The sequence below is a fragment of the Babylonia areolata genome, chromosome 32 (genome assembly GCF_041734735.1).
Source record: "Babylonia areolata isolate BAREFJ2019XMU chromosome 32, ASM4173473v1, whole genome shotgun sequence".
NCBI classification, from domain to species: Eukaryota; Metazoa; Mollusca; class Gastropoda; order Neogastropoda; family Buccinidae; genus Babylonia; species Babylonia areolata.
In genome coordinates this window covers 18,217,460-18,242,962 of record NC_134907.1, presented here as the reverse complement: position 1 = coordinate 18,242,962, position 25,503 = coordinate 18,217,460, and the positions used below count along the sequence as shown (strand labels likewise).

Sequence of the window (25,503 nt, the reverse complement as noted above, 5' to 3'; positions counted from 1 at the left end):
CAGTCTAATCCATATACGCTACACCACATCTGCCAAGCAGATGCCTGAGCCTGACCAGCAGCGTAACCCAACGTGCTTAGTAAGGCCTTGAGGAAAAAAAAAGAGAAATAAAATAAAATAAAATAAAATAACAAAAAAATAAAATAAATAAATAAAATAAAATAAATAAAAAAAAAATAATAGATAAATACACAAAAATACTACTACTACTACTAATAATATTTATAAGGCGCAAAATCTTGATGAAGTCAACTCTAAGCGCGCGCGCACACACACACACACACACACACACAGAGCAAATAAATAAGCAAATAGATAAATATATCAAGATATAATAAAAACACAGAAAACTTGTAGATTGATCAAACACTTATGGAATAATGCTGAAAAACATAAAACACTGGTTGAAAATTATGTATGCAATCTAGTTCATTAATGTCAATCAGATTGACAACGAACACCATCATGGATTTTTTTTTTTTTTTTTTTTTTTTTTTACAATCAAGAACACAAATAAGCTTGACAACAGTCCTATCCACGGACAGATTTTAAAACAAACATATCCATGGATCAATTTGACAACAGTCATATCCACTTATCAATTTGGACAAGCAAGAACACTTTTGACAACCAAAAATAGCAACAACAAAAAAAAAAAAGAAAACCAAGAATACTGATAAATTTGACAACCAAAAACACTAACCAATATGACAACCACATGTAAATAATCATATCCTCTGAACAGAACACATACACAAGAGATGATTATCAGTTGAATACAATCATGGTGATCACAGAAGATATGATGAAGGACAGTAATAACAAATCCTGTGAAAAGAAATCACAATTGGACAGTGAGCAAAGTGGTTCATATCAGGTTAATTACGCTTGGAAATAAAGATTCATTCTCTCTCTCTCATGCACATCAATAGGATCAAATGGATTTGTAGTGCAAATCAATCTGTGTTTGTAAAGCGCTTACAGCTTGATCTCCAACCTTTTCTTTTTTTCTTTTGCGTTCGACAGCTACGCAGTCAGGGTCAAAGTCCGAGGGATGCCACAAACTCGGACGTCCGGTGAAGATCGGCTGCCGTCCCCCAGAGCTTGGTGTTGAGGTCAGCACCGCCAGGCCAGGACTGCTGCCGCATCTTCTCATACAGGGGGCAGTCTTGGAGAATATGGGATGGGGTCTGGTCAGCCTGGCCGCAATCACATAGGGATGTGGCTGCCACTCCAATCCTCTTCAGGTGTGCTCGGAGGCCGCAGTGTCCTGTGCGAAGGCGGTAGATGGTAGTCTGGTGTCTCCTCTCCAGTGTCCTGATGGGATCCTGGTGTGCCTGGTAGCCTCCGTTCAGGGTGACTCAGGTTCTCCAACCAAGGTTAGGCACTGTATAAGTACTTGTATCATCATCATGTCATGCCCACACACTTGTGCCCAACTTATGCCAGACATTCCGAGCCCCAAGGGATTTGAACAGCCATCTTGGGACACATGACATCCAGTCAGCCACTCGGTGGAGATGCTGTGGTCTCCGCTGCATGATACTCAGTCGTGTCTGACAATGACCATCAGAACAGCAGAGGAGGCAACTGCTGTCCTGACTATCTGGGCCAGAATCTGATCAAGGTGGAGAGTGTCTTGCCCAAGTTTCATGCCCACTCTCTCCACCAAGGTTTTAGAACAGTCGGCATTCCCAAAAGCCAACTATCCCCCAAGGCTGCAGCAAAAACAGCCAGTGCAGTTTTGCCTCCTGGTTTGAGTCATAGACCTTCACAAAAGACTAAGCTGTAAATGACTACCCATTGCAGTGGAGAAACCATTGATCATACAGCTCTCACTTTGCTGTTGGCTCAGCTGTAAGCTTGTATCAATATTGACTACAACTACATCAATTGAAGGAACTGTTCTAATGACTGGTGGATAGTTACAGAATAGCATTTTCCGAATATCTTCTCTCAGGCTCTGTGTGTGTGTGTGTGTGTGTGTGTGTGTGTGTGTGTGTGTGTGTGTGTGTGTGTGTGTGTGTATGCATGCATACATGTGTTTGTGTTCTTGGGTCCTGGCTGACAGTACTATTGTATGCCACTTTGAGAGGTTTGAAAGTGCTATATAACTACACTATTGTCATCAGTTTTATTTCACTAAGGTGGACATTCAAGTAGATCAATCAATTCCTGTAAAACCAGAATTGTGCAGACACTGGTGCACAGGTTGCTGGCCAAATTTTACATCATTTCAAAGAGTGCTAAACATCAGATAATTTGGGGAATTTCCACAAATAAAACACTCAACATAAGTTTTACATTTTCTCAAACAGTTTAAACATCAGATAACTTGGGGAATTTCCACAAATAAAACACTCAACATAAGTTTTACATTTTCTCAAACAGTTTAAACATCAGATAACTTGGGGAATTTCCACAAATAAAACACTCAACACCCATAGGCTGTGTGAAAGATCATAACAGGCACTGTACGTTTGATTTTTTTTTTTAATGTAAATTTACATTATATTCAACAAATTTCTTATAAGAAAGAAAAACAGAACCCAGCACATAAAAACAACCACATGTATCACACTGGATCAGCGAATCTTCACCAATGAAATAATGAAATCACGGCGCTGAGTGTTTTACTTCATTTCTTACCCCCCATGACCCCCAAAATGGCTGAACGCAATATGCACATCATTTCCTGGTGATGTCTACGTCATTTATCATTTCCTGGACAGCTCTAGGTGTTTGTGGATGAGCATCTTGAGGGTGTGATTGTGGGTGAGGTGCTGAAAGCAATGTTCACATCATTTATCATTTCCTGGACAGGTCCAAATGTTTGAGGGACAGCATTTTTAGATCATGATTAAGGGGTGAGGTGTTGAAAGCAATGTTCACATCATTTATCATTTCTTGGCCTGCTCCAGGTGTTTGTGGATGAGCATCTTGAGGGTGTGGTTGGGGGTCAGGTGTTTGTGGGACAGGACGGCGTTGGTCATAGGACTACGGTCCTTCCCACTCTCCAACCACTGCTGGATGGCACGCCGGTCGTACGTGTAGCCATCTGCAACAACAACGTTTGTGACAGTGTAGCCATCTGCAACAATGACGTTAGTGACAATGTAGCCATCTGCAACAACGTTAGTGACAGTGTAGCCGTCTGCAACAACAACATTAGTGACAGTGTAGCCGTCTGCAACAACGACGTTAGTGACAGTGTAGCCGTCTGCAACAACAACGTTAGTGACAGTGTAGCCGTCTGCTACATTAATGTGCTTGTGTATCAGTTTCAGTTTCTCAAGGAGGCATCATTGCATTCAGAAAAATCTATATATGTGACACAGCATCTGCTAGACAGATGCCTGACCAGTGGCATGACCCAATGCTCTAGTTAGACCTTGAGTGCATGTGTGTGTGTGTATATATCTGTCTATATATACATATGATGCTCAACACTCGGCTTATATCACAGACTGACATAAGTTTGCATTTGGGCTAACAGCAGAGTGAGAGCTGTATTATCAATGGTTTCTCCAGTCAATGGGAAATCATTTACAGCTTAGTCTTTTGTGAAGGACTATGACTCTCAAAACTAGGAGGCAAAGTTGCACTGGCTCTAAGTGCTGCAGCCTTGGGGGCTAGTTGGCCTTTGGGAACCATCCCAGTGCCGACTGTCCTAAAACCCTCTTGGCCGAGAGATTGGGGATGTAACTTGGGCAAGACAATCTCCACTATAATCAAATTCTAGCCCAAATAGTCGGAACAGCAGCTGCCTCCTCTGCTGTTCTGATGGTCATAGTCGGACACGACTGACTATCGTATATATACATATCAGAGTATATTTCTTCTACAGAATTTTGCCAGAGGACAACACACATTGCCATGGGTTCTTTCTTTAGTGTGACGAGTGCACACTGCACACAGGACCTCGGTCTGTGTCTGTCTGTGTCACCTGTGTCTGTGTCTGTCTGTGTCACCTGTGTCTGTGTCTGTCTGTGTCACCTTTAGTGTGACGAGTGCACACTGCACACAGTATCTCAGTCTGTGTCTGTCTGTGTCACCTGTGTCTGTGTCTGTCTGTGTCACCTGTGTGTGTCATCTTCGGTCTGTGTCTGTCTGTGTCACCTGTGTCTGTGTCTGTCTGTGTCACCTTTAGTGTGACGAGTGCACGCTGCACACAGGACCTCGGTTTACTGTCTCATCTGAATGACCGGATGCTAAGTTTGATTTTCCAGTCAGACTTGGGAGGGAGGGCAAGGCCAGAAACAATATGTTAGTGTGGGCCATCTGGATCCAACAGCATGTTATGTGTGTCAAACTGTCGGGGAAATACCATGGGTGTGTGAACTAAGACATCCTGAATTATGTGTGGATTAGAAAAAAAACAAAAAACAAACCAACCACCAGCAAATACAATAATCCTTCGATGCGATGGTACTGTTTGAATGCAGGCCATTCCTTTGTATTTATTTATCTTTTTAAAGCGTTTGATTCTTGGGCGGGTTTTTTCATTGCTGCCATGACAACTGTCATCTCAGGCCATGGAACACGCCAACAACGCACAAGGTCCTCACCTGCAGCGATGACGGGATCCCTCATCATCTCCATGGTGATCGGACACAGCAGCTCATTCAGTCCTTCCACAGTGTCTGAAACAGCAACACACAACATACAAATACAATTATATGGTGACCGGACACAGCAGCTTGCTAACTTTACCAATTACCTTCGCATAACTGGGGGCTAAAGACTGAAAGAGCCACTGATGGGCGCAATAGCCGAATGGTTAAAGCGTTGGACTTTCAATCTGAGGGTCCCGGGTTCAAATCTCGGTGACGGCACCTGGTGGGTAAAGGGTGGAGATTTTTCTGATCTCCCAGGTCAACATATGTGCAGACCTGCTAGTGCCTGTACCCCCTTCGTGTGTATACACAAGCAAAAGATCAAATACGCACGTTAAAGATCCTGTAATCCATGTCAGCGTTCGGTGGGTTATGGAAACAAAAACATAACCAGCATGCACACCCCCAAAAGCGGAGTATGGCTGCCCACATGGTGGGGTAAAAAAACGGTCATACACATAAAAGCCCACTCACGAGTGAACATGGGAGTTGCAGCCCACAAACAAAGAAGAAGAAGAAGAAGAAAGAGCCGCTCTCTGATTGGCACAGATTGCATGAACACGTCACTGCAGATGATTTTATGGACCTGGCAAGACGTCTACACCTTCGTATAGCGACAGAAGCTTCATAAGAATTAAATATATTAAAAAAAAAACAACCAAAAATACAGTCACATCCACTTGTGGTAATATCACTCCAACAATGCACTGAAAATTGCCAGTTAAAACAGATTCCAGAATTTCAGACACTAAAACAGGAAATCACCTCAAAATGGATCTTTGCTGAGGACCCAGCAATGACCTTTGCCTTCTGACCCAGCACTGACCTTTGGCCTTTTGACCCAACACTGACCTGGCTTTTTGACCCAACAATGACCTTTGGCCTTTTAACCCAGCACTGATCTTTGGCCTTTTGACCTTTGGACTTTTGGCCCAGAACTGATCTTTGGACTTTTGACCCGGCACTGACTTTTGCACTTTTGACCTAGCACTGACCTTTGCACTTTTGACCCAGCAATGACCTTTGCACTTTTGATGCAACACTGACCTTTGTACTTTTGACCCAACACTGACCTTTGGCCTGACCGGCGGACTTCTCTGCTGGAGACGCACCTTTCCTCACGTCCGCTTCCGGGTCACGACCCCGTAGGATTTTTCTTCTGTGGCCCAGCGCCGCTGAAACACAGCCATGGTTTCAGTTTCTGTTTCTCAAGGAGGCATCACAACTTTCAAACAAAGAAAACCATATACACTGTTCAACATCTGCTTGGCAGATGCCTGACCAGCAGCGTAACCAATGTGCTAGTCTGGCGTTGAGTGCATGCATATGTACTTGTGTACCTGTCAGAGTGGATATCTTCGACAGAATTCTGCCAGAAGACAAGACTTATGTTGCCACGGGTTCTTTTTCGGTGTGCGAAGGTTTCAGTTTCAGTTTCAGTAGCTCAAGGAGGCGTCACTGCGTTCGGACAAATCCATATACGCTACACCACATCTGCCAAGCAGATGCCTGACCAGCAGCGTAACCCAACGCGCTTAGTCAGGCCTTGAGAAAAAAAAAAGGTGAATAAATAATAGATAAGCGTACATAAATAAGTAAATAAATAAATAATAATTATAATATAAAAAAGGTAGTAGTAGTAGTAGTAGTAATAATAATAATAAATGAGTCAAAAGTGCAAAGGTCAGTGCTAGGTCAAAAATGCAAAAGTCAGTGCTGGGTCAAAAGTCCAAAGGTCAGTTGTGGGTGTGCGAAAGAAGGTGGCAAAATGGTTAAGATAATTATCTGCCAATGTAGTGTATGTGAGAGTCTGGGTTTGAATCCTGATCTAGTCCATTCTCCCAAGTTTGATTGTACGATTAACTCACTCAGTACGGCCAGTCCTCTCTTCTCCTCTACACAGACCCCTCCGATGTCCAGTGGGTGTCTGAATTCAATGACCCAACCTTTAGCTTCTGTCGTCAGAACTGTGGTATTCTTTGTCAACATTCACCTCTTCGGTATAAGAGCGTTCCGCTTGCAATATTTTGATGATGGTAATTGGGATGAAACGCTGTTAACGTCGTCTCTTTCACCGTTCGTATGGAGAGAGTTAAACTGAGCATCTAGTCATTCAGGTGAGGTCATAAACCAGGGTTCTGTGTGCAGCTATGAGATTATATCAGACCCTTGACAGCTGAGGGATGTCAAAATGAGATCAGTGTGGCACTAATGTCAACTACTCCTTCTGTATGTTTTAGTGGCGTATTTGACTTTGTTGAACAGACACAACAGCTGAATGATTAAAGCGTTGGACTTTCAATCTGAGGGTCCAAGGTTCGAATCTCGGTGACGACACCTGATGGGTAAAGGGTGGAGATTCTTCCGATCTCCCAGGTCAACATATGTGCAGACCTGCTAGTCGCCCAGGTCTCAAGCAGGTCTGCAAATCTGTTGACCTGGGAGATCAGAAAAACCTCCACCCTTAACTCACCAAGAACCGTGACCATGTCACGCCTGTGTGTGGGATTTGAACCCGGGGCCCTCAGATTGAAAGTCTAATGCTTTGACCACTCGGCTGTTGTGACCCGTCGCTTGATGAACAAGCAGGCTTTTCTTCCCATTTTCACAGCATCAGGGACACTTGTTCCTGCGCTGTCATAAGTCCTATTCAGTACTCTTTGTGTGTTGCTTAGTTTTTTCTTTTCTTTACAGTGTAATTCTTTTGCTTTAGTCCCTCTTTTTAGGAAGAGTTGGGTGTAAAAAAAAAAAAAGCTGTACTTTGCTTATCTGCCACCCTAGTAATAGAAGAATTGTCTAGTCTTGTCTTGTACTGATCAATACCAAGACTAGTCTCTTTGCTTATCTATCACACTGGTGAATAAAGAATTTGTCTCATCTTTTCTTGCATTGTCTTATACTGACCAACACGAACATAGGTCTCTCAGTTTATCTATCACCTTCATAAATAAAGAATTTCTCCGTCCTGTCTTGTCTTGTCTTGTACTGACCAACACGAACATAGGTCTCTGTTTATCGATCACCCTGATAAATAAAGAATTTCTCTGTCTTGTCTTGTCTTGTCTTGTACTGAGCAACACCAGCATAGGTCTCTCTGTTTACCTATCACCCTGGAAAATAAATTGTCTTGTCTTGTTTTGTTTTGTCTTCTACTGAGCAACACCAACATAGGTCTCTGTTTATCTATCACCCTGATAAATAAAGAATTTTTCCATCTTGTCTTGTCTTGAGCAACACCAACATAGGTCTCTCTGTTTACCTATCACCCTGGAAAATGAATTGTCTTGTCTTGTCTTGTCTTGTACTGAGCAACACCAGGACAGGTCTCTCTGCTTATCTGCCATCCTGGTAAATAAAGAATTTGTCTTGTCCCGTCTTGTCTTGTCTTGTGCCTAGCAACACCAGGACAGGTCTCTCTGCTTATCTGCCATCCTGGTAAATAAAGAATTTGTCTTGTCCCGTCTTGTCTTGTCTTGTGCCTAGCAACACCAGGACAGGTCTCTTTGCTTATCTACCATCCTGGTAAATAAAGAATTTGTCTTGTCCCGTCTTGTCTTGTCTTGTGCCTAGCAACACCAGGACAGGTATCTCTGCTTATCTACCAGCCTGGTAAATGAATTTCTTGTCAAGTCTCGTCTTGTACTGATCAACACAAAGACAGGTCTTTTTGCTTCTCTGTCACCCTGGTAAATAAAGAATTTATCTACCTTGTCTTGTCCTGTCCTGTCTTGTCCTGTACTGTCCTGTTTTGTCTTGTATTGTATTGTACTGACCAACATCAAGGCAGGTCTCTTTGTTTATCGATCACTCTGGTAAATAAATTGTCTTGTCTCGTTTCATCCTGTCCTGTCCTCTCCTGTCTTGTCTTGTCCTTTCCTGTCCTGTCCCATCCTGTCCTGCCCTGTATTGTCCTGTCCTGCCCTGCCTTGTCCTGTCCTGTATTGTCCTGTCCTATCCTGTATTGTCCTGTCCTGTCCTGTCCTGTCCTGTCCCATCCTGTCCTGTCCTGTCCTGCCCTGTCCTGTATTGTCCTGTCCTGCCCTGCCCTGTGTTGTCCTGTCCTGCCCTGTGTTGTCCTGCCCTGCCCTGTGTTGTCCTGTCCTGTCCTGCCCTGCCCTGTGTTGTCCTGTCCTGCCCTGCCCTGTGTTGTCCTGTCCTGTCCTGCCCTGCCCTGTGTTGTGTTGTCCTGCCCTGCCCTGTGTTGTCCTGTCCTGCCCTGCCCTGCCCTGTGTTGTCCTGTCCTGCCCTGCCCTGTGTTGTCCTGTCCTGCCCTGCCCTGTGTTGTCCTGTCCTGCCCTGCCCTGTGTTGTCCTGTCCTGTCCTGCCCTGCCCTGTGTTGTGTTGTCCTGCCCTGCCCTGTGTTGTCCTGTCCTGTCCTGCCCTGCCCTGCCCTGTGTTGTCCTGCCCTGCCCTGTGTTATCCTGTCCTGTCCTGCCCTCCCTGTGTTGTGTTGTCCTGCCCTGCCCTGTGTTGTCCTGCCCTGCCCTGTGTTGTCCTGTCCTGTCCTGCCCTGCCCTGCCCTGTGTTGTCCTGTCCTGTCCTGCCCTGCCCTGCCCTGTGTTATCCTGTCCTGTCCTGCCCTCCCTGTGTTGTGTTGTCCTGCCCTGCCCTGTGTTGTCCTGTCCTGTCCTGCCCTGCCCTGCACTGTGTTGTCCTGTCCTGTCCTGCCCTGCCCTGCCCTGCCCTGTGTTGTGTTGTCCTGCCCTGCCCTGTGTTGTCCTGCCCTGTCCTGTCCTGTCTTGCCCTGTCTTGTCCTATCCTGCCATGTCTTGTCCTGTCTTGTCCTGTCCTGTCTTGTCTGGTCCTGTCCTGCCCTGCCATGTCTTGTCCTGTCTTGCCCTGCCCTGTCTTGTCTCGTCCTGTCTTGTCCTGTACTGACCAACACCAAGACACATCTCCAGGTCCTTGTCAGTCAGGGCCAGCAACTCTGTGCCGTCAATGGCGTTGCGACGGAAGCTGTCCACATACTGCTGCAGACCCAAGGTGTCTAACCACTGTGCCACGTCCTCCACCGCCCACTGACCACCAGGCTTTACGTGATCCTTTGAGCCACCAGGCTGACACACTTCCGCTCCTGGGAAAAAAAAAAGAAGGAAAAAAAAAAGAATTATTTTTTCAACAAGACGTGGAATTTCCACAAAAAAACTTTTGCATAAAACCTGCTTTAATTCATTCTTCCCACCATGATTTTGTTGGCATTTACAACAACAAGCCTGTGATTGCACACATTAATTTCCATGTGGATCAATAAAGCGTTTTTGAATTTGAATTTGATTTATACACTAAATTCCTCATTGGTCACTCAGCCTGGTGTTTCTGTGGGACTGACAGTTTCAGTTTCAGTTTCTCAAGGAGGCGTCACTTCGCTACACCATGTCTGCAAGGCAAATGCCTGACAGCAGCATAACCCAACGCGCTTGTCAGGCCTTAAGTGCATGCTTATATATTTGTGTACCTACCAGAGTAGATTTCATTTTACATCACTTGCCAGAGAGCAACACTCTCGTTGCCATGGGTTCTTTTTCAGTGCGCCAAGTGCGTGCTGCACACGGGACATCGGTTTATCATCTCATCCAAAAGACTAGACACTCAGTTTGATTTTCCAGTCAAACTTGGGAGAAAGGGCGAGAGCGGGATTCGAACCCACACCTTCACGGACTCTCTGTATTGGCAGCTGAGCTTCTTAACCATTATGCCACCTTCCTCCTTCAACACCTGTGGGACTGACACCCGGACAACAGATCACCTGCTGCAGTCCTGCCCCCTCCATGAGGTACTCAGGAAGAAGTACTAGTCCGACCAAACTCCAGTGACCTGAAAGCTCTACGACTGTGTGGAGGACCTGTCTTCATTGCGGAGACTGGAGTGTCCATCCAACAAACGAGAAGAAGAAGTGATGGCCTAGAGGTAACGCGTCCACCTAGTAAGCGAGAAAATCTGAACACGCTGGTTCAAGTCACGGCTCAGCCGCCGATATTTTCTCCCCCTCCACTAGACTTTGAGTGATGGTCTGGACGCTAGTCATTCGGATGAGACGATAAACCGAGGTCCCGTGTGCAGCATGCACTTAGCACACATAAAAGAACCCATGGCAACAAAAGGGTTGTTCCTGGCAAAATTCTGTAGAAAAATTCACTTCGATAGGAAAAACAAATAAAACTGCATGCAGAAAAAAATACTAAAAAATGGGTGGCGCTGTAGTGTAGCGATGCGCTCTCCCTGGGGAGAGCAGCCCAAATTTCACACAGAGAAATCTGTTGTGACAAAAAGAGAAATACAATACAATACAATACAATACATTTCCCCCTACACTAAAGCAGTGCCAAGGTATCAAATCCTTGTTCATCAAACTGGTTTTCCAACCTTTAAACCAACTGTGAACAATCTGGGAAGGCATATGACTCTTGATAAACTTTCGCGTCACAACAGATTTCTCTGTTGGAAATCCAGGCTGCTCGTCCCAAGAACAGTGAAGTGCTACAGTAAGAGCACCACCTGTTTTCTCCACTATTTCTCTGCCTGCAAGGGCATTTGGTTTTGTTTTCCTATCAAACTGTGTTTTTCTGCAGAACTTTGCCAGGGACACCCCTTTTGTTGCCATGGGTTCTTTTACATGCGCTAAGTGCATGCTGCACTTGGGACCTCAGTTTATCATCTCATGGTAATGACTAGCATCCAGACCACCACTCAAGGTCTAGTGGAGGGGGAGAAAATACTGATGACCGTGGGATTCAAACCAGTGCGTTGAGATTCTTTCGCTTCCTAGACGGACGCATTAACCACCGGGCCAGCACTGCACTCACCTGCAGACAGGGAGGCCAGCGCATCAGGATCCACAGAGGACGACAGCAGCACTGTGTGTCCGTGTTGCCGGTCCCTCAGGATCTTCTTTCTGTGGCCCAGAGCAGCTGACACACGGCACACACCACACAGGCTACACACTTGACACACCGGTTACACACGACACACACGGACACCCACACAGGTTACACACTTGACACACAGGTTACACACGACACACACTGACACCCGCACTGGTAATACACTTGACACACAGGTTACAAACATCCACACAGGTTACACACAACACACAAACATCCACACAGGTTACACACTGACATACTGGTTACACACTACACAAACGAACACCCACACAGGTCACTCACTGACACACAAGGTACACACTACACATACAAACACCCACACATGTCACACACTGATACCCTCACAGGTTACACACAGACACCCACACAAGTTACACACTTGACACACAGGTTACACACTGACACACAGGTTACACACCACACATTTTACACACAACACACACAAACACCCACACATGCTACACACTGACACCCACACAGGTTACACACCACACACTTTACGCACAACACACACAAATACCCACACAGGCTACACACTGACACCTACACAAGTTACACACTGACACAGGTTACACACGACACACACAAACACCCACGCAGGTTACACACTGACACCCTCACAGGTTACACACTTGACACACAGGTTACACACAACACACACAAACACCCACACAGGTTACACACTGACACCCACACCGTCACACACAGGTTACACACAACACACACAAACACCCACACAGGTTACACACCGACACCCACACAGGTAACACATATCACACACATCACACACTGACACATCACACAGGTAACACACATCACACAGTGACACACATCACGCATGTTACACACTGACACACACCACACAGGATACACACTGACACCCACCCACACAGTTAACACACATCACACAGGTTACTCTGTCCAAGACGGTCTATGTATAAGGAAGAGTCACATCCTTTACAAGGCGGTACCATAAACCAAACAGCTCGCATCCCCAGGGTGAACAGTACAGAGCAAGCCTCGAAAAATAATCATGAAGGAGCATGCCCCCTAGAAGACATTGTACACAGGCCCATCGACGAATGAACACGACCTGGCACTTGCTAAGTCATACCCCAGCTATGGGTCAAATAGTACCAGAGAAGGAAAACTGAATGAACCCCCCCCCGAGGTGGGTCCACGTTTATCAAATAACCAAGCCCCCTGTGCTCCCTCCCAGGGTAGGCTTTTGGGCCAGGAGAGCTTGCAAGACTGCCCTCTACACAAAGAGCTGAGGCACCAGATCTGGCCCAGTTCTGCAGCACTCCAGGACAAGTTGTGGGGAACAGAAACAGAGCTCAAGCAGACTGCAGACTTCGTCATCCACTCCGGACGGACAACCTGAGCATGGCCTGGGAACGCTGAAGAAGAAGAAGGGCCAGGGGGTAAGGGTGTGGGGGTAAGGGTGTGGTAATTCCCACAGAAAACGTGGAGGGCTGAAGACAAGAGATACCTGGCCTGTGTGTGCCCTCTAACAAACCAAGGTGTCATGCATGCATCTACTTGTATTTCTTTTTCTCACAACAGATTTCTCTGTGTGAAATTCGGGCTGCTCTCCCCAGGGAGAGCATGTCGCTACACTACAGCGCACCTGTGTTTTTTTTGTATTTTTTCCTGCGTGCAGTTTTATTTGTTTTTCCTATCGAAGTGGATTTTTCTACAGAATTTTGCCAGGAACAACCCTATTGTTGCCATGGCTTCTCTTACGTGCGCTAAGCGCATGCTGCACACAGGACCTCAGTTTATCATCTCATCCGAATGACTAGCATCCAGACCACCACTCAAGGTCTAGTGGAGGGGGAGAAAATATCGGCAGCTGAACCGTGATTCGAACCAGCGCACTCAGATTCTCTCGCTTCCTAGGCGGACGTGTTACCTCTAGGCCATCACTCCACTTATGGTGACAAATTCTTCCAGCTCTGACATGAATGACGCTTGAAACATGATGTTGTTCATCACCAGAATTGGGCTGATGGTGTAGCTTTGAATGCTAAGAAGAACACCAACACTGGCTAGACACTGGCACACACACGTTACACACTTTGTCAGTCAAAATGCAGAGATGGGGACAGTTAACAAAAATCTATTTGTGTGAAAACTGCTTCTTGGAGGGTGAGAGAGAGAGAGAGAGAGGGGGAGAGAGAGAGAGAGAGAGAGAGAGAGAGAGAGAGAGAGAGAGAAGAGTGTCTGTTAAGCTGCCATTACTTTAATGTAATAATGGAAATGTTTTATGCAGAATTTTGTATTGTTTATTGTGATAGAGGTTATATCTGCTCTGTGTCTGCGTGTGTGTGTGTGTGTGTGAGTGTGCGGGTGCGTGCGTGCATGCCTGTGTGTGTAGTGATCATTGCTGCTCATAACACTCACACACTCCTAGGGTGGTTTCCAAGTCAGAAGGAGCAAGGGCAAGTAACTCCTTGCCGTCAATGGCGTTTTCTCTGAAGGCTTGCTGGTATTGTCCAAGACCCTGTGTGTCCAACCACTGAACCACATCCTCCACTGTCCAACCTTCTACAGGGTTTGGTAGATTGAGTATTGTGGCCTCTGCCTCTTCCTCTGGTTCTTCATAACCCTTCAGTCCCTCTGCAACAAACACACATGTTGCTGTTTGGTTTTATGGAAACATAGGTCTATGAATTTTTCACCAACCCTTTTTTTTCTTCTTCTTGTTCCTTGACTGTGAAGAGTCATCGGGGCACCACACAGAACTGTTCACCAGATTCCTCCATGTCTGTGGGTTGTGTGTCAAAGCCTGGATCTCTTCAGTGACTTTTATAACTTCTGCAACATCTTGGGAGAAAAAATCACAAGAGGGGTTTGGCAACACGCTGCTGTTTCCAGCCTACTGGGCCCGGTTTTGGCTTTGTTGTTGAAAACATTGTAAGAATTTAATAATAATAATAATAATGGTATTTATATAGCGCTGAATCTTGTGCAGAGACAAATCAAAGTGCTTTCGCACCAGTCATTCACACACATGCATAACTCTAAAACTGGAGAAACTGAAGACAAGGAAGAGGCAGGGAAGGGAGGCTATTTTGGAAAGAGGTGACTTGAAAGAACTGAGTGTGGAGACTTGACGAAGCGAAAGAGGAAGATCATTCCAGTTGCAAGGTCCAGAGACACAGAAAGAACAGCAGCCAACGGTCGAGAGCTTGAATCTGGGTATGCGTAAACAGAGTGGATCCGAAGCTGATCGTAGTGAGCGAGATGGAGTGTACAGGTGAAGGCAGCCACAGAGATAGGAAGGGGCTGATTTGTAAATACACTTATAACATAGAGAGCTGATCTTGTACTTTATTCTGTGTGAGACAGGAAGCCAGCGGAGATGTTGCAAAAGAGGAGTGATTTCTGAAAGGGGTGCTTCATATAACATCCTGGTACGACCATACAAAGTGTGACTGGTTGCTGCTGCCCATGATCAGTCACAGGAGACATGTCAAACTTTCCTGTTGGGACACAGCCACTTTAGAATAAAAAATGGGAAAATTCATGAGGTGACACAGACGTACATATACATCCTTGGCAAATAACATAGCATTTTAGTGGACACTCATATAAACCCTTGGTACTAAAGAGGTTAATTGTGCATCCATCTGGACAGCACCTTTTAATATTGTCTAAAAGAACATTTTCTGTTTTAACTGCTTGAAGCAGACAATGAAGTATTTTGAACTGAAATGAATTGAATTGGACAGCATCTTTTGCAAACAGTGATGCATTTTAGTGGGCATATGCATACATCCTTGGCACTAGAGAGGTTATCTATATATACATTTGGACAGCATCCTTGGCAAATAGTGAAGCATTTTAGTGGGCATACATATACAGACAGCATCCTTGGCAAATAGTGAAGCATTTTAGTAGCCATATACATCCATTCTTGGCACTAAAGACGTTGATCATAATATCCAATTGGACAGAATCCTTGATAAACAATGAAGCATTTTTAGTAAAGCATTTTAGTGGACATATAGATACATCCTCGGCACTTGAGAGGCTGACTGTATATATATCCATTTGGACAGTATCCTTGGCAAATAGTTGGCAAAATTTTTGTGGACATGTACACCCATCCTTGGCCACAAAGAGATTAACTATAGATACACCAGGACAGCTCACCCATGATGGTGCGGGTGTCGGTCAGCTTCCAGATCTTCACACTGTGGTCCATGGACCCCGAGGCCAGGAGACGTCCATCAGACGAGAAGGCACAGCACGTCACAAACCTGACGCACACCGTACACAGGACGTCACAAACCTGATGCACATTGCACACAGCACGTCACAAACTTGACACACACCGTACAGAAGGCACAGCACGTCACAAGCCTGACGCACACCGTACACAGCATATCACAAGCCTGAAGCACACCGTACACAGCACGTTACAAACCTGAGACACACCGTACACAGCATGTCACAAACCTGACACACACCGTACACAGCACATCACAAACCTGACACACACCGTACACAGAATGTCACAAACCTGACACACACCGTACACAGCATGTCACAAACCTGACACACACCGTACACAGCACATCACAAACCTGACACACACCGTACACAGAATGTCACAAACCTGACACACACCGTACACAGCATTTCACAAACCTGACACACACCGTACACAGAACGTCACAAACCTGACACACACTGTACACAGCATGTCTCAAACCTGACACACATCGTACACAGCACGTTACAAACCTGGCGCACACCGTACACAGCATGTCACAAACCTGACACACACCATACACAACATGTCACAAACCTGACTCACACCATACACAGCACGTCACAAACCTAACACACATCGTACACAGCACGTTACAAACCTGGCGCACACCATACACAGCACATCACAAAAATGACACACACTGTACAGAAGGCACAGCACGTCACAAACCTGACACACACTGTACACAGCATGTCACAAATCTGACACACATTGTACACATCACATCACAAACCTGACACACACCATACACAGAACGTCACAAACCTGACACACACCGTACACAGAACATCACAAACCTGACACACAGGATGGAGTTTTACTCAAAGTGTGCAAATGCCTGGGTGTCTGCAAGTGTGTGTGTGAGTGAGTGAGTGTGTGTGTGTGTGTGTGTGTGTGTGTGTGTGTGTGTCTGTGTCTGTGTGTCTGTGTGTGTCTGTCTGTGTCTGTGTCTGTGTGTGTCAAGATTAGCATCATGTTTCCCAACTGTCAGAATAGTACCTGGTGTGACAGGCATCAATGGAGAATAAGGCCACGCCCTTCACCTGTCAATCAAACCATGACAAACAATCATTTGACAAGACAGCCACACCCTTCACCTGTCAATCACTCTGTCTGACACAATCAGTGGCCAATACAGCCACACCCTTCATCTGTCAATCACACTGTCTGACACAAATCAGTGGACAATACAGCCACACCCTTAACCAGTCAATCACACTGTCTGACACAATCAATGGACAATCCAGCCACACCCTTCATCTGTCAATCACACTGTCTGACACAATCAGAGGACAATACAACCACACCCTTCGCCTGTCAATCACACTGACACAATCAGTGGCCAATACAGCCACACCCTTAACCTGTCAATCACACTTTCTGACACAGTCAATCTACAAAAATCTTTCAATACAATCAGAAACATATACCCTCATGAACAGTATGCCATGCATATACACATCTCTCCTACTAACCAAGCCAGCTAACACAACCAATGGAACAATCTGGCAATATCATTCACTCTTATACAGCAGCGAATGATTTAAAACAACTGACATCTCAGCTGTTTATGTGCATGCAAATAAAACACACACTGTCTGTGATCATGACTTTGAGGCAGATGTGTATGTGTGTGTGTGTGTGTGTGTGTGTGTGTGTGTGATATGTGTGTGTCAAAATATACACTGTATAACAGTCAATCTGTGTGTCTCATACTCATACTAATGCCATGTGCATGTTACTGTGTAGATGTGTGGAAGTGACTGTATAAATTAACCCTGTGAGAACACACACACTGATGTGCTGACATTACAGTGCATTCACACTAATGCCATGTGGATGTCATCATATGTAGATGTGTGGAAGTGAAGAAACCCTGTGAGAACACACACACTGATGTGCTGACATTACAGAGCATTCACACTAATGCCATGTGGATGTCATCATATGTAGATGTGTGGAAGTGAAGAAACCCTGTGAGAACACACACACTGATGTGCTGACATTACAGTGCATTCACACTAATGCCATGTGGATGTCATCATATGTAGATGTGTGGAAGTGAAGAAACCTTGTGAGAACACACACACTGATGTGCTGACATTACAGTGCATTCACACTAATGCCATGTGGATGTCATCATATGTAGATGTGTGGAAGTGAAGAAACCCTGTGAGAACACACACACTGATGTGCTGACATTACAGTGCATTCACACTAATGCCATGTGGATGTCATCATATGTAGATGTGTGGAAGTGAACTAACCCTGTTAGAACACACACACACACTGATGTGCTGACATTACAGTATACTCACAGGATCCCAGAGACGCACAGATTTATCCAAAGATCTGAAAAAAAAGGGAAAAAAAACCACACCTTCACCAAGGGCAACTCCAAAAGGAATCATTTGTCGTGAAGTATTTTATATATATATCTGTCTGTCTGTCTGTCTGTCTGTCTGTCTATCTATCTATCTATCTATCTATCTATCTATCGAACTCATTCATTCATGTGTATAACAAACAATAAAGAGCGCTAAATCTCTCCATACACAAGGTACACAACTTCAAGTCAATGCTGCTTATGCTACTGATTCAGCTAGCACACAGGTAAATAACAGATACACTGGAACAAACCCAGACACTTCCTTTATGTGTTTATATATTTGTTCATTTCTTCGTCTGCTTATAGAGTTATTCATTAATTCATTTGTTCGTTTATTTATTCAGCTAAAAATGTTCCTTGATCTATCTTTGTTGCTAAGGCCCAGTTGACCACACAGGGCTGAAGCTCATCACTTTGTTTCCAGGTTGGTGTAAACCAGAGGTGACTGTGTTTTTTCTTCTTCTTCTTCTTCTGCGTTCGTGGGCTTCAGCTCCCACGTTCACTCGTATATACGCGAGTGGGCTTTTTACGTGTATGACCGTTTTTACCCCGCCATGTAGGCAGCCATACTCCGCTTTCGGGGGTGTGCATGCTGGGTATGTTCTTGTTTCCATAGCCCACCGAACGCTGACATGGATTACAGGATCTTTAACGTGCGTGTTTGATCTTATGCTTGCGTATACACACGAAGGGGGTTCAGGCACTGGCAGGTCTGCACATATGTTGACCTGGGAGATCGTAAAAATCTCCACCCTTTACCCACCAGGCGCCGTCACCGTGATTCGAACCCGGGACCCTCAGATCGAAAGTCCAACGCTTTAACCATTCGGCTATTGCGCCCGTCGACTGTGTTTTACTTCCAGTCTAAACAAGGAGGGGCTGCGACTATATAGACAGCTGAATAACACTATGCACTGCCATTGCAACAAAACTATAAAATAAAGTAAAAACCAACAGGCAGATCTGACCAAAACCTATGTAGTTCAGAAATACTGTACTCGATACTGTACTCACAATTTTATCTAAGCCTGGCATGCAAATAAATCACACACACACACACACACACACACACACATACCCAGAAGCCAACAGACTGCCGGATGGAGAGAAGGCACAGGACATGACGATGTCAGTGTGACCTGGAAGGGCGTTGTGACACTTCAGTCTCACCTCTGAAACATAATCCCCCCGAGTCACTTTATCAGTGGTGACATCATGATAATGATTCATAACAATAATGATGATGAAAATGATGATGACAATAATTATGATGGTAATGATTATGATGACAATGATAATAATAACAATGATAATAATAATAATACTAATACCAATGAGAATGATAATGATGCTGCTACTAATAATGATAATGATAATAATAATAAAAAAATGAAAATGAAATAAAAACATTATATCAATATTATTATTATCATTATCAATATTTTTACTATCATTATTATCATCATCATCATTATTATTATCATTATTGTTACCATCATCATCATCATTTTACCACTATCATTATCATTAATCAAAATATAATTCCCTCGAATACCTGAAATAAACACAAAATTAAAAATGAATCCATTCATAAAATACAGTTCTCCTGAATATCTGAAGTAAACATAAAATGAATCTATTGATGAAATATAATTCCCCCAAATACCTGAAGTAAACATAAAATGAGAATCCACTGATGAAATATAATTCTCACCAATACCTGAATGAAACATAAAATGAATCCACTGATGAAATATAATCCCCACCAATACTTGATGTGAACATAAAACGAATCCACTGATGAAATACAATTCCCACCAATACCTGAAGTCAACATAAAATGAATCCGTTGGTACTGATACAATTCCCCTGAATACCTGACCCACCTGGTGATCCCACCTGAGCGCGGAAGGTCCAAAGTTTGACCAGGTTGTCCTTCCCCCCTGTGGCCAGCAGCAGTCTGCTCTCTGACCCCTTCTCCTCACCTGTCCCCCCCACCCCACACATCATTAATTGCCACTCACCCCACCTGGGAGTTTGTGGGTCACACACACCTGATTCACAATACGTGGACTTTACACACAGACACAGACCGAGCCGCACACATGCACGCACACACACATGTACACACACACACACACATGAACAATACATTGATTTCACACAAACACACACACACACGCACACACACACACACACACACACACACGCATGCACACACACGCACGCACACACATACACCGCCCCTTAACTCCATGTAAAGTCACTGGGGCACCGCAAAGAAAAAAACCGTTCACCACATAATCCTCCAGGTCTGTCAGCTGTGTGTCAATGCAGTACAAAGGCACGTAAATTATTACAAACAACTAATACAATCACATGGAGTGAGCAAACATCCTCAACCACACCCACACTCACCCATCACCACCCCCTCACCAATCAACCCCTCAACCCCCACACTCCCACAGCCAGTTCCCCCACCCATCCCCTCCCCCTCACCAATCCATCCAACACCCCAACACAGCCATTTCCCCTATCCACATCCACCTCCTCACAAAATCCATCCCCCACCCCCATCCCCCACACACAACCAATCCCCCACCCTCACCCCCTACACCAATCACCACACCCTCACCAATCCATCCTCACCCCCCCTCCAACACACCCATCCACACCCCCTCACCAATCCATTCCCCACCACCACAAACACAGTGACACACACCCAGTCCCCTCCCCCCACCCATCCCCACCCCCTCACCAATCCATACCCTACCCCCTACACACACACACACACAGAGCCAACCACCCATCCATCCCCACCCCACCCCCTCACCAATCCCCACCCCCACACACAGCAAATCACCCCATCCATCCCCACCTCCTCACCAATCCATCCCCCCCCCCCCACACACACACATCCCCTAATCAATCCATCCCTCCCCCCCCCCACCCCCCACACAGAGCCAATGCCTCCACCCATCTCCACCCCCTTACCATATCCATACCCCCTCCCACACACAGCCAACCCCCCAGCAATCCCCAACCCCCACACTGTCAGTCCCCCCAACCCATCCCGACCCCTAACCAATCCACTCCCGCCCCCCACCCAACCACCCATCCATCCCCACCCCACCCCCTCATCAATCCCCACCCCCACACACAGCAAATCACCCAACCCATCCCCACCTCCTCACCAATCCATTCCCTCCCACACACAGAGTCAACGCTTCCACCCATCCCCATCCCCTAATCAATCCATCCCTCCCCTTCCCCCCCCCCCCCACGCACACACAGAGCCAATGCCTCCACCCATCTCCACTCCCTTACCAATCCATACCCCCTCCCACACACAGCCAACCCCCCAGCAATTCCCACCCCCACACTGTAAGTCCCCCCAACCCATCCCGACCCCCTAACCAATCCACTCCCCCCCGCCCCCCACCCTTCCCCCACCTGAACACAAACTTAACCTCACCTGCAGTGCCAAAGGTAGGAGAGAACTCGCAGCAGGTGACGCCCAGGTCGTGAGCGTTCACCTTGAGGCTGAGGTAGCGGCCATGACCGAAGGCTGCGTCCCACACGTACAGGTCCCCGTTGGGGGTCCCCGACACCAGGTAGTAGCCGTCAGGGCTGACAGTCAAGGCCATCACTGAGTCCTCATGACCTACGTAGGACCTACCATCAGCCACAAACTCCCTTGAGCAGTTAATGATAACAACAGTAAACATAACAATAATGGTAATAATGATAATATATAATCATAATATTGATGATACTACTACTACTGCTACTAACAATAACAACAATAATAATATTAATAATGACAAGAACATAACATACTGATTCATCTCCAAAGACAAACCAGTGCATGTAACATACCATGTAGTTGTTCACACTCATGCATAGCTATAATTCAGGTTTTGTTGTTAGTTATTGTAGGATAACTCATAACATACTAACAAACAAACATAAACAAATAAAAAACCACCTATGAATTGTATCTGTGTTGCATACCCAAGCTACCCAAGCACACACACACACACACACATGCACTTAAGAACACATTCAAACACACACACACACACACACACACACACACACACACACACACACACACATGCACACACTATGTATTTCATTGCATACATATTACATGACTGTTTATTTCTTTGTTCCTTTTGTTCTTTGTTGTTTCTATTAATTCTTCCGGATTTTATGACAGTAAACGAAGTAAAAAAAAAAAAAAAAAAATTTTAAAAAGTCAAGTGAAGTGAAATCACACTTAGATCACTTATTCCAGTGATCAGTTAGTTCACATCTTGTGAATAAACATTCCTTCTGCAGAATTTTGCCAGAGGATAACCCTTTCCTTTTCAGTGCACCAAGAGCATACTGCACATGAGATTTTGGTTTAATAATAATAATAATAATAATGTACATTTATATAGCGCCCTTTCTCACTAAGAGCTCAGGGGACTGTACATGAAAGAAAAATATTACAAGTAACATAAAACATTCATGAACACTCTTTCTCAAGGAAACCCTCCCCCCACTCACACTCTCCCTTTCCCACTCCACATACATCCAAAGTGAGCTGACATGGGAGGTGCTGGAGAAAAGGAAGCTTAGAGTACTTAAAGATAGGTTTTAAAAAGATGAGTCTTTAGTGATGAGCGAAAAGCAGAAATAGAATCAGATGCATGGATATGATGAGGAAGGTTGTTCCAGATGTGAGGAGCAGCAAAGAAGAAAGAATGTTCACCATAGGTTCTTGTATTGACACGAGGAAGTTTCAAAAGGTAACAGTCAGAGGAAGAGCGTAGATTTCTTGTGGAAGTGAACACTGATAAGGTCAGAAAGATAAGTAGGTCCTGCGGAGTGGAAAGCAGAATAGAAGCAACTTTATATTTAATTCTCGCTTCAATGGGGAGCCAATGTAGAGTGCGGAGGTGAGGAGAAATGTGATCCGTACGTTGGACTGTGTCTGTGTGACTCTGTTTATTGTCACCAGACCCTCACTTTGAGTTTTCCAGTCAAATTTGGGAGAAAGGGGGAGAGCGGGAATGGAACCCAGACCCTCACCAACACACTGTACTGGCAGATAAGCGTCTTAACCATTCTGCCACCTTACTCGTACAATACCCACAAAGGGAAATCCAGTTTACCTGACCAGTTTCTGGGTGGCCACCTCCCACATGCAGATGGTGTCATCGTCGCTGCCAGACACAACATAGGACGAGGAAGGGGAGAACTTGCACACCCGGATACTGCTTTTACTGGCGTGCTGTAACTCCACTTTCACCGCACCCGTCTTCACATCCCACACAATCACCTTCCCATCCGTGGAACACGTTGCCAGCATGGAACCCAGCGCTGAAAAGTCGCAGCCATGGACGTTGTAGGAATGGCCCAGTAGAGGGGAGCATGGCAGTTCTGAGAAGTCTTCTAAACTCCACAGACGTACAGTCTTGTCTGTGGAGGTTGTGGCCAGTTTGCCTTGAGTGAAGGCGACTCCAGTGATGTCCCCTGTGTGGGTGGTGATGGTGTGAATCAAACTGGCCACCATATTTGCCATAGGGTACTGCTCTACTGGCCTGAAAACACAAGTGCACAGTGGTGGTTATTCATTTAATTTTCTGTATGCTTTGTAATTGGGTGAGATACATAACCCCATTATGGTGACTGTTATATTGCATCACCTGATAACACATATATACACTTGCAGTAATAATATGCTTTGTAACAAGGTGTTGTACAAGTTCCTATTGGTGACTACCATAGATCTATATATCATGTGTGGGGTGAGTGTTTAGCCCAGATTTCCTAAAAATTTTTCAATCTCTATTTGGACACACTGGGATTACAGACGAGGAAAATAAGAGATATGCTTGTTCTTGATTTACAGATTGATATTTCAACTCTGTGTGTGTGTGTGTGTGTGTGTGTGTGTGTGTGTGTGTAGTGTGTACGTGTGTGACTCTGTGTGTGTGTGTGTGTGTGTGCGTGTGTGCTGGTTATACTGGCGCGAGTGTGAATCTGAATGTATGTGCTTGTGTACCGCTCTGTGAGCGCGTGTGCTCTGGAAGAGCAGGAGAGTGGTAGGCAGGAGAGTAGCCTGTATGCAAATATTTAACCCGAAATTCTAACTCTCAAACATACTCAAAATCTGACGAAAATTTTTAAACCAGCCACGCTCCGACAGGCGATAAGCAGAAACGAAAAAAGTACAGAGTGACTCGACCAATCCATTTAGCTGATTTACCACGCTCAAAAGTATAGCAAAAGCTAAATATTACCAGATATGCCCTCTGGTGTGAGCACAGTAGTCATGATACACGGTACAGGTCAAACAAGGGTTCGTTTTATGCAACTGGTCGAAAATGGATCCATCTCGATTGTCCTGCTATCCGTCGTCTGCTTCGCTCCATCATGGTCACGTGACAACTGCTAGCTTTAGTTTCGGATTGCTGCTGAGAGCTGTAAACGTTTACTTATGCGTGTAACGAGTTTGTTGACATGAATAACATTTTATATCAGTAACATTCCACGTGTGTTCGGCCCAGAATATTACTAGGTTAACACTATGTTCATAGCTGCTAAGCCTCGGTTCAAGTCATTTGATCTCATACTGCTATTTTCGATTTTATATTCACCGGGTTTTACAATTTTATAATTGTTGTATACTTTGGACACGAACGAAAATAAGATTACACGAATAAAAAGCTTTCTTTAAAATGCACATAACACACATAGGTTAGGAATTTGTTTAGGAAACAACAATAATTTATCAGCAGACAAACAAAGGTAAGGTGTTTTGGGTTTTTTCTTCTTCTTTTTTTATATTTTTTTTTTATTTAAGTAAAGAAAAATACTTACCTGTGCAGGCACTACAATTAAAAAAAAAAGGTAAGGAAGCTGATTTATCGGACACGGTACGATGGGTCTGTGTGCAGCGGAAATGCTGGCTCTCCTAGAATAGCAGAACCAAACAAAAGCACATGACCAAGATGCTGACGTCACGAGACGGCTTGCAAAAGACTCGCGCCACAAAGGGCGTGGCACTGAACTTTAAAGGGGCAGCCACCTGCTTCGTTCGTCATGTAATGTTTTTTTTGGTTTTTTTTTGTAATTTTATGTAATGTAATGTTGTAGTTGTAGTAGCAGTAGTAGCAGCAGCAGCAGTAGTAGTAGAGATAGATAACAATCACATTTATAATGATGATGATACTGAACAATAACAACGACAATAATGATGATGATGATAACAACTAAAACTACAAATAAATAAATAAATAAATAAATAATAACAATAACAGCAACAACGATGTT

The 25,503-nt window shown here is 44.9% G+C and overlaps 1 protein-coding gene across 2 annotated transcripts; it reads right to left on the bottom strand.

The window, feature by feature from the left end:
* Nucleotides 1-316: 316 nt before the first annotated feature.
* Nucleotides 317-25,155, bottom strand: LOC143276608 (WD repeat, SAM and U-box domain-containing protein 1-like). 2 transcript variants are annotated; one of them, XM_076581216.1, is made up of 14 exons: nt 25,051-25,155; nt 23,340-23,768; nt 21,650-21,849; nt 20,061-20,159; nt 19,253-19,346; nt 18,104-18,137; nt 16,785-16,828; nt 15,662-15,768; nt 13,907-14,122; nt 11,420-11,524; nt 9,496-9,690; nt 5,690-5,791; nt 4,569-4,643; nt 317-3,058 (listed from the first exon to the last, which is right to left on the bottom strand). In XM_076581216.1, the coding sequence occupies exons 2-14, from the start codon at nt 23,747-23,749 to the stop codon at nt 2,901-2,903; spliced, it is 1,839 nt and encodes a 612-aa protein (XP_076437331.1). In that variant the 5' UTR covers nt 23,750-23,768; nt 25,051-25,155; the 3' UTR covers nt 317-2,900. The 2 variants fall into 2 exon arrangements, with proteins under 2 accessions (XP_076437331.1, XP_076437330.1); XM_076581215.1 differs by lacking the exon at nt 25,051-25,155 and adding an exon at nt 24,471-24,603.
* Between the last annotated feature and the right edge of the window lie 348 nt (nt 25,156-25,503).

What these genes read in the sequence shown, in the direction of transcription:
- LOC143276608 (XM_076581216.1), bottom strand. Translation starts at nt 23,749, where the DNA reads ATGGCAAATATGGTGGCCAGTTTGATTCACACCATCACCACCCACACA. An exon ending in TCCTACCTTTGGCACTGCAG is followed by an intron (nt 20,160 to 21,649) that starts GTGAGGTTAAGT and finishes TGGGGGGGACAG; the next exon opens with GTGAGGAGAAGGGGTCAGAG. An exon ending in GTCCGCCGGTCAGGCCAAAG is followed by an intron (nt 4,644 to 5,689) that starts GTCAGTGTTGGG and finishes TTGCTGTTTCAG; the next exon opens with ACACTGTGGAAGGACTGAAT.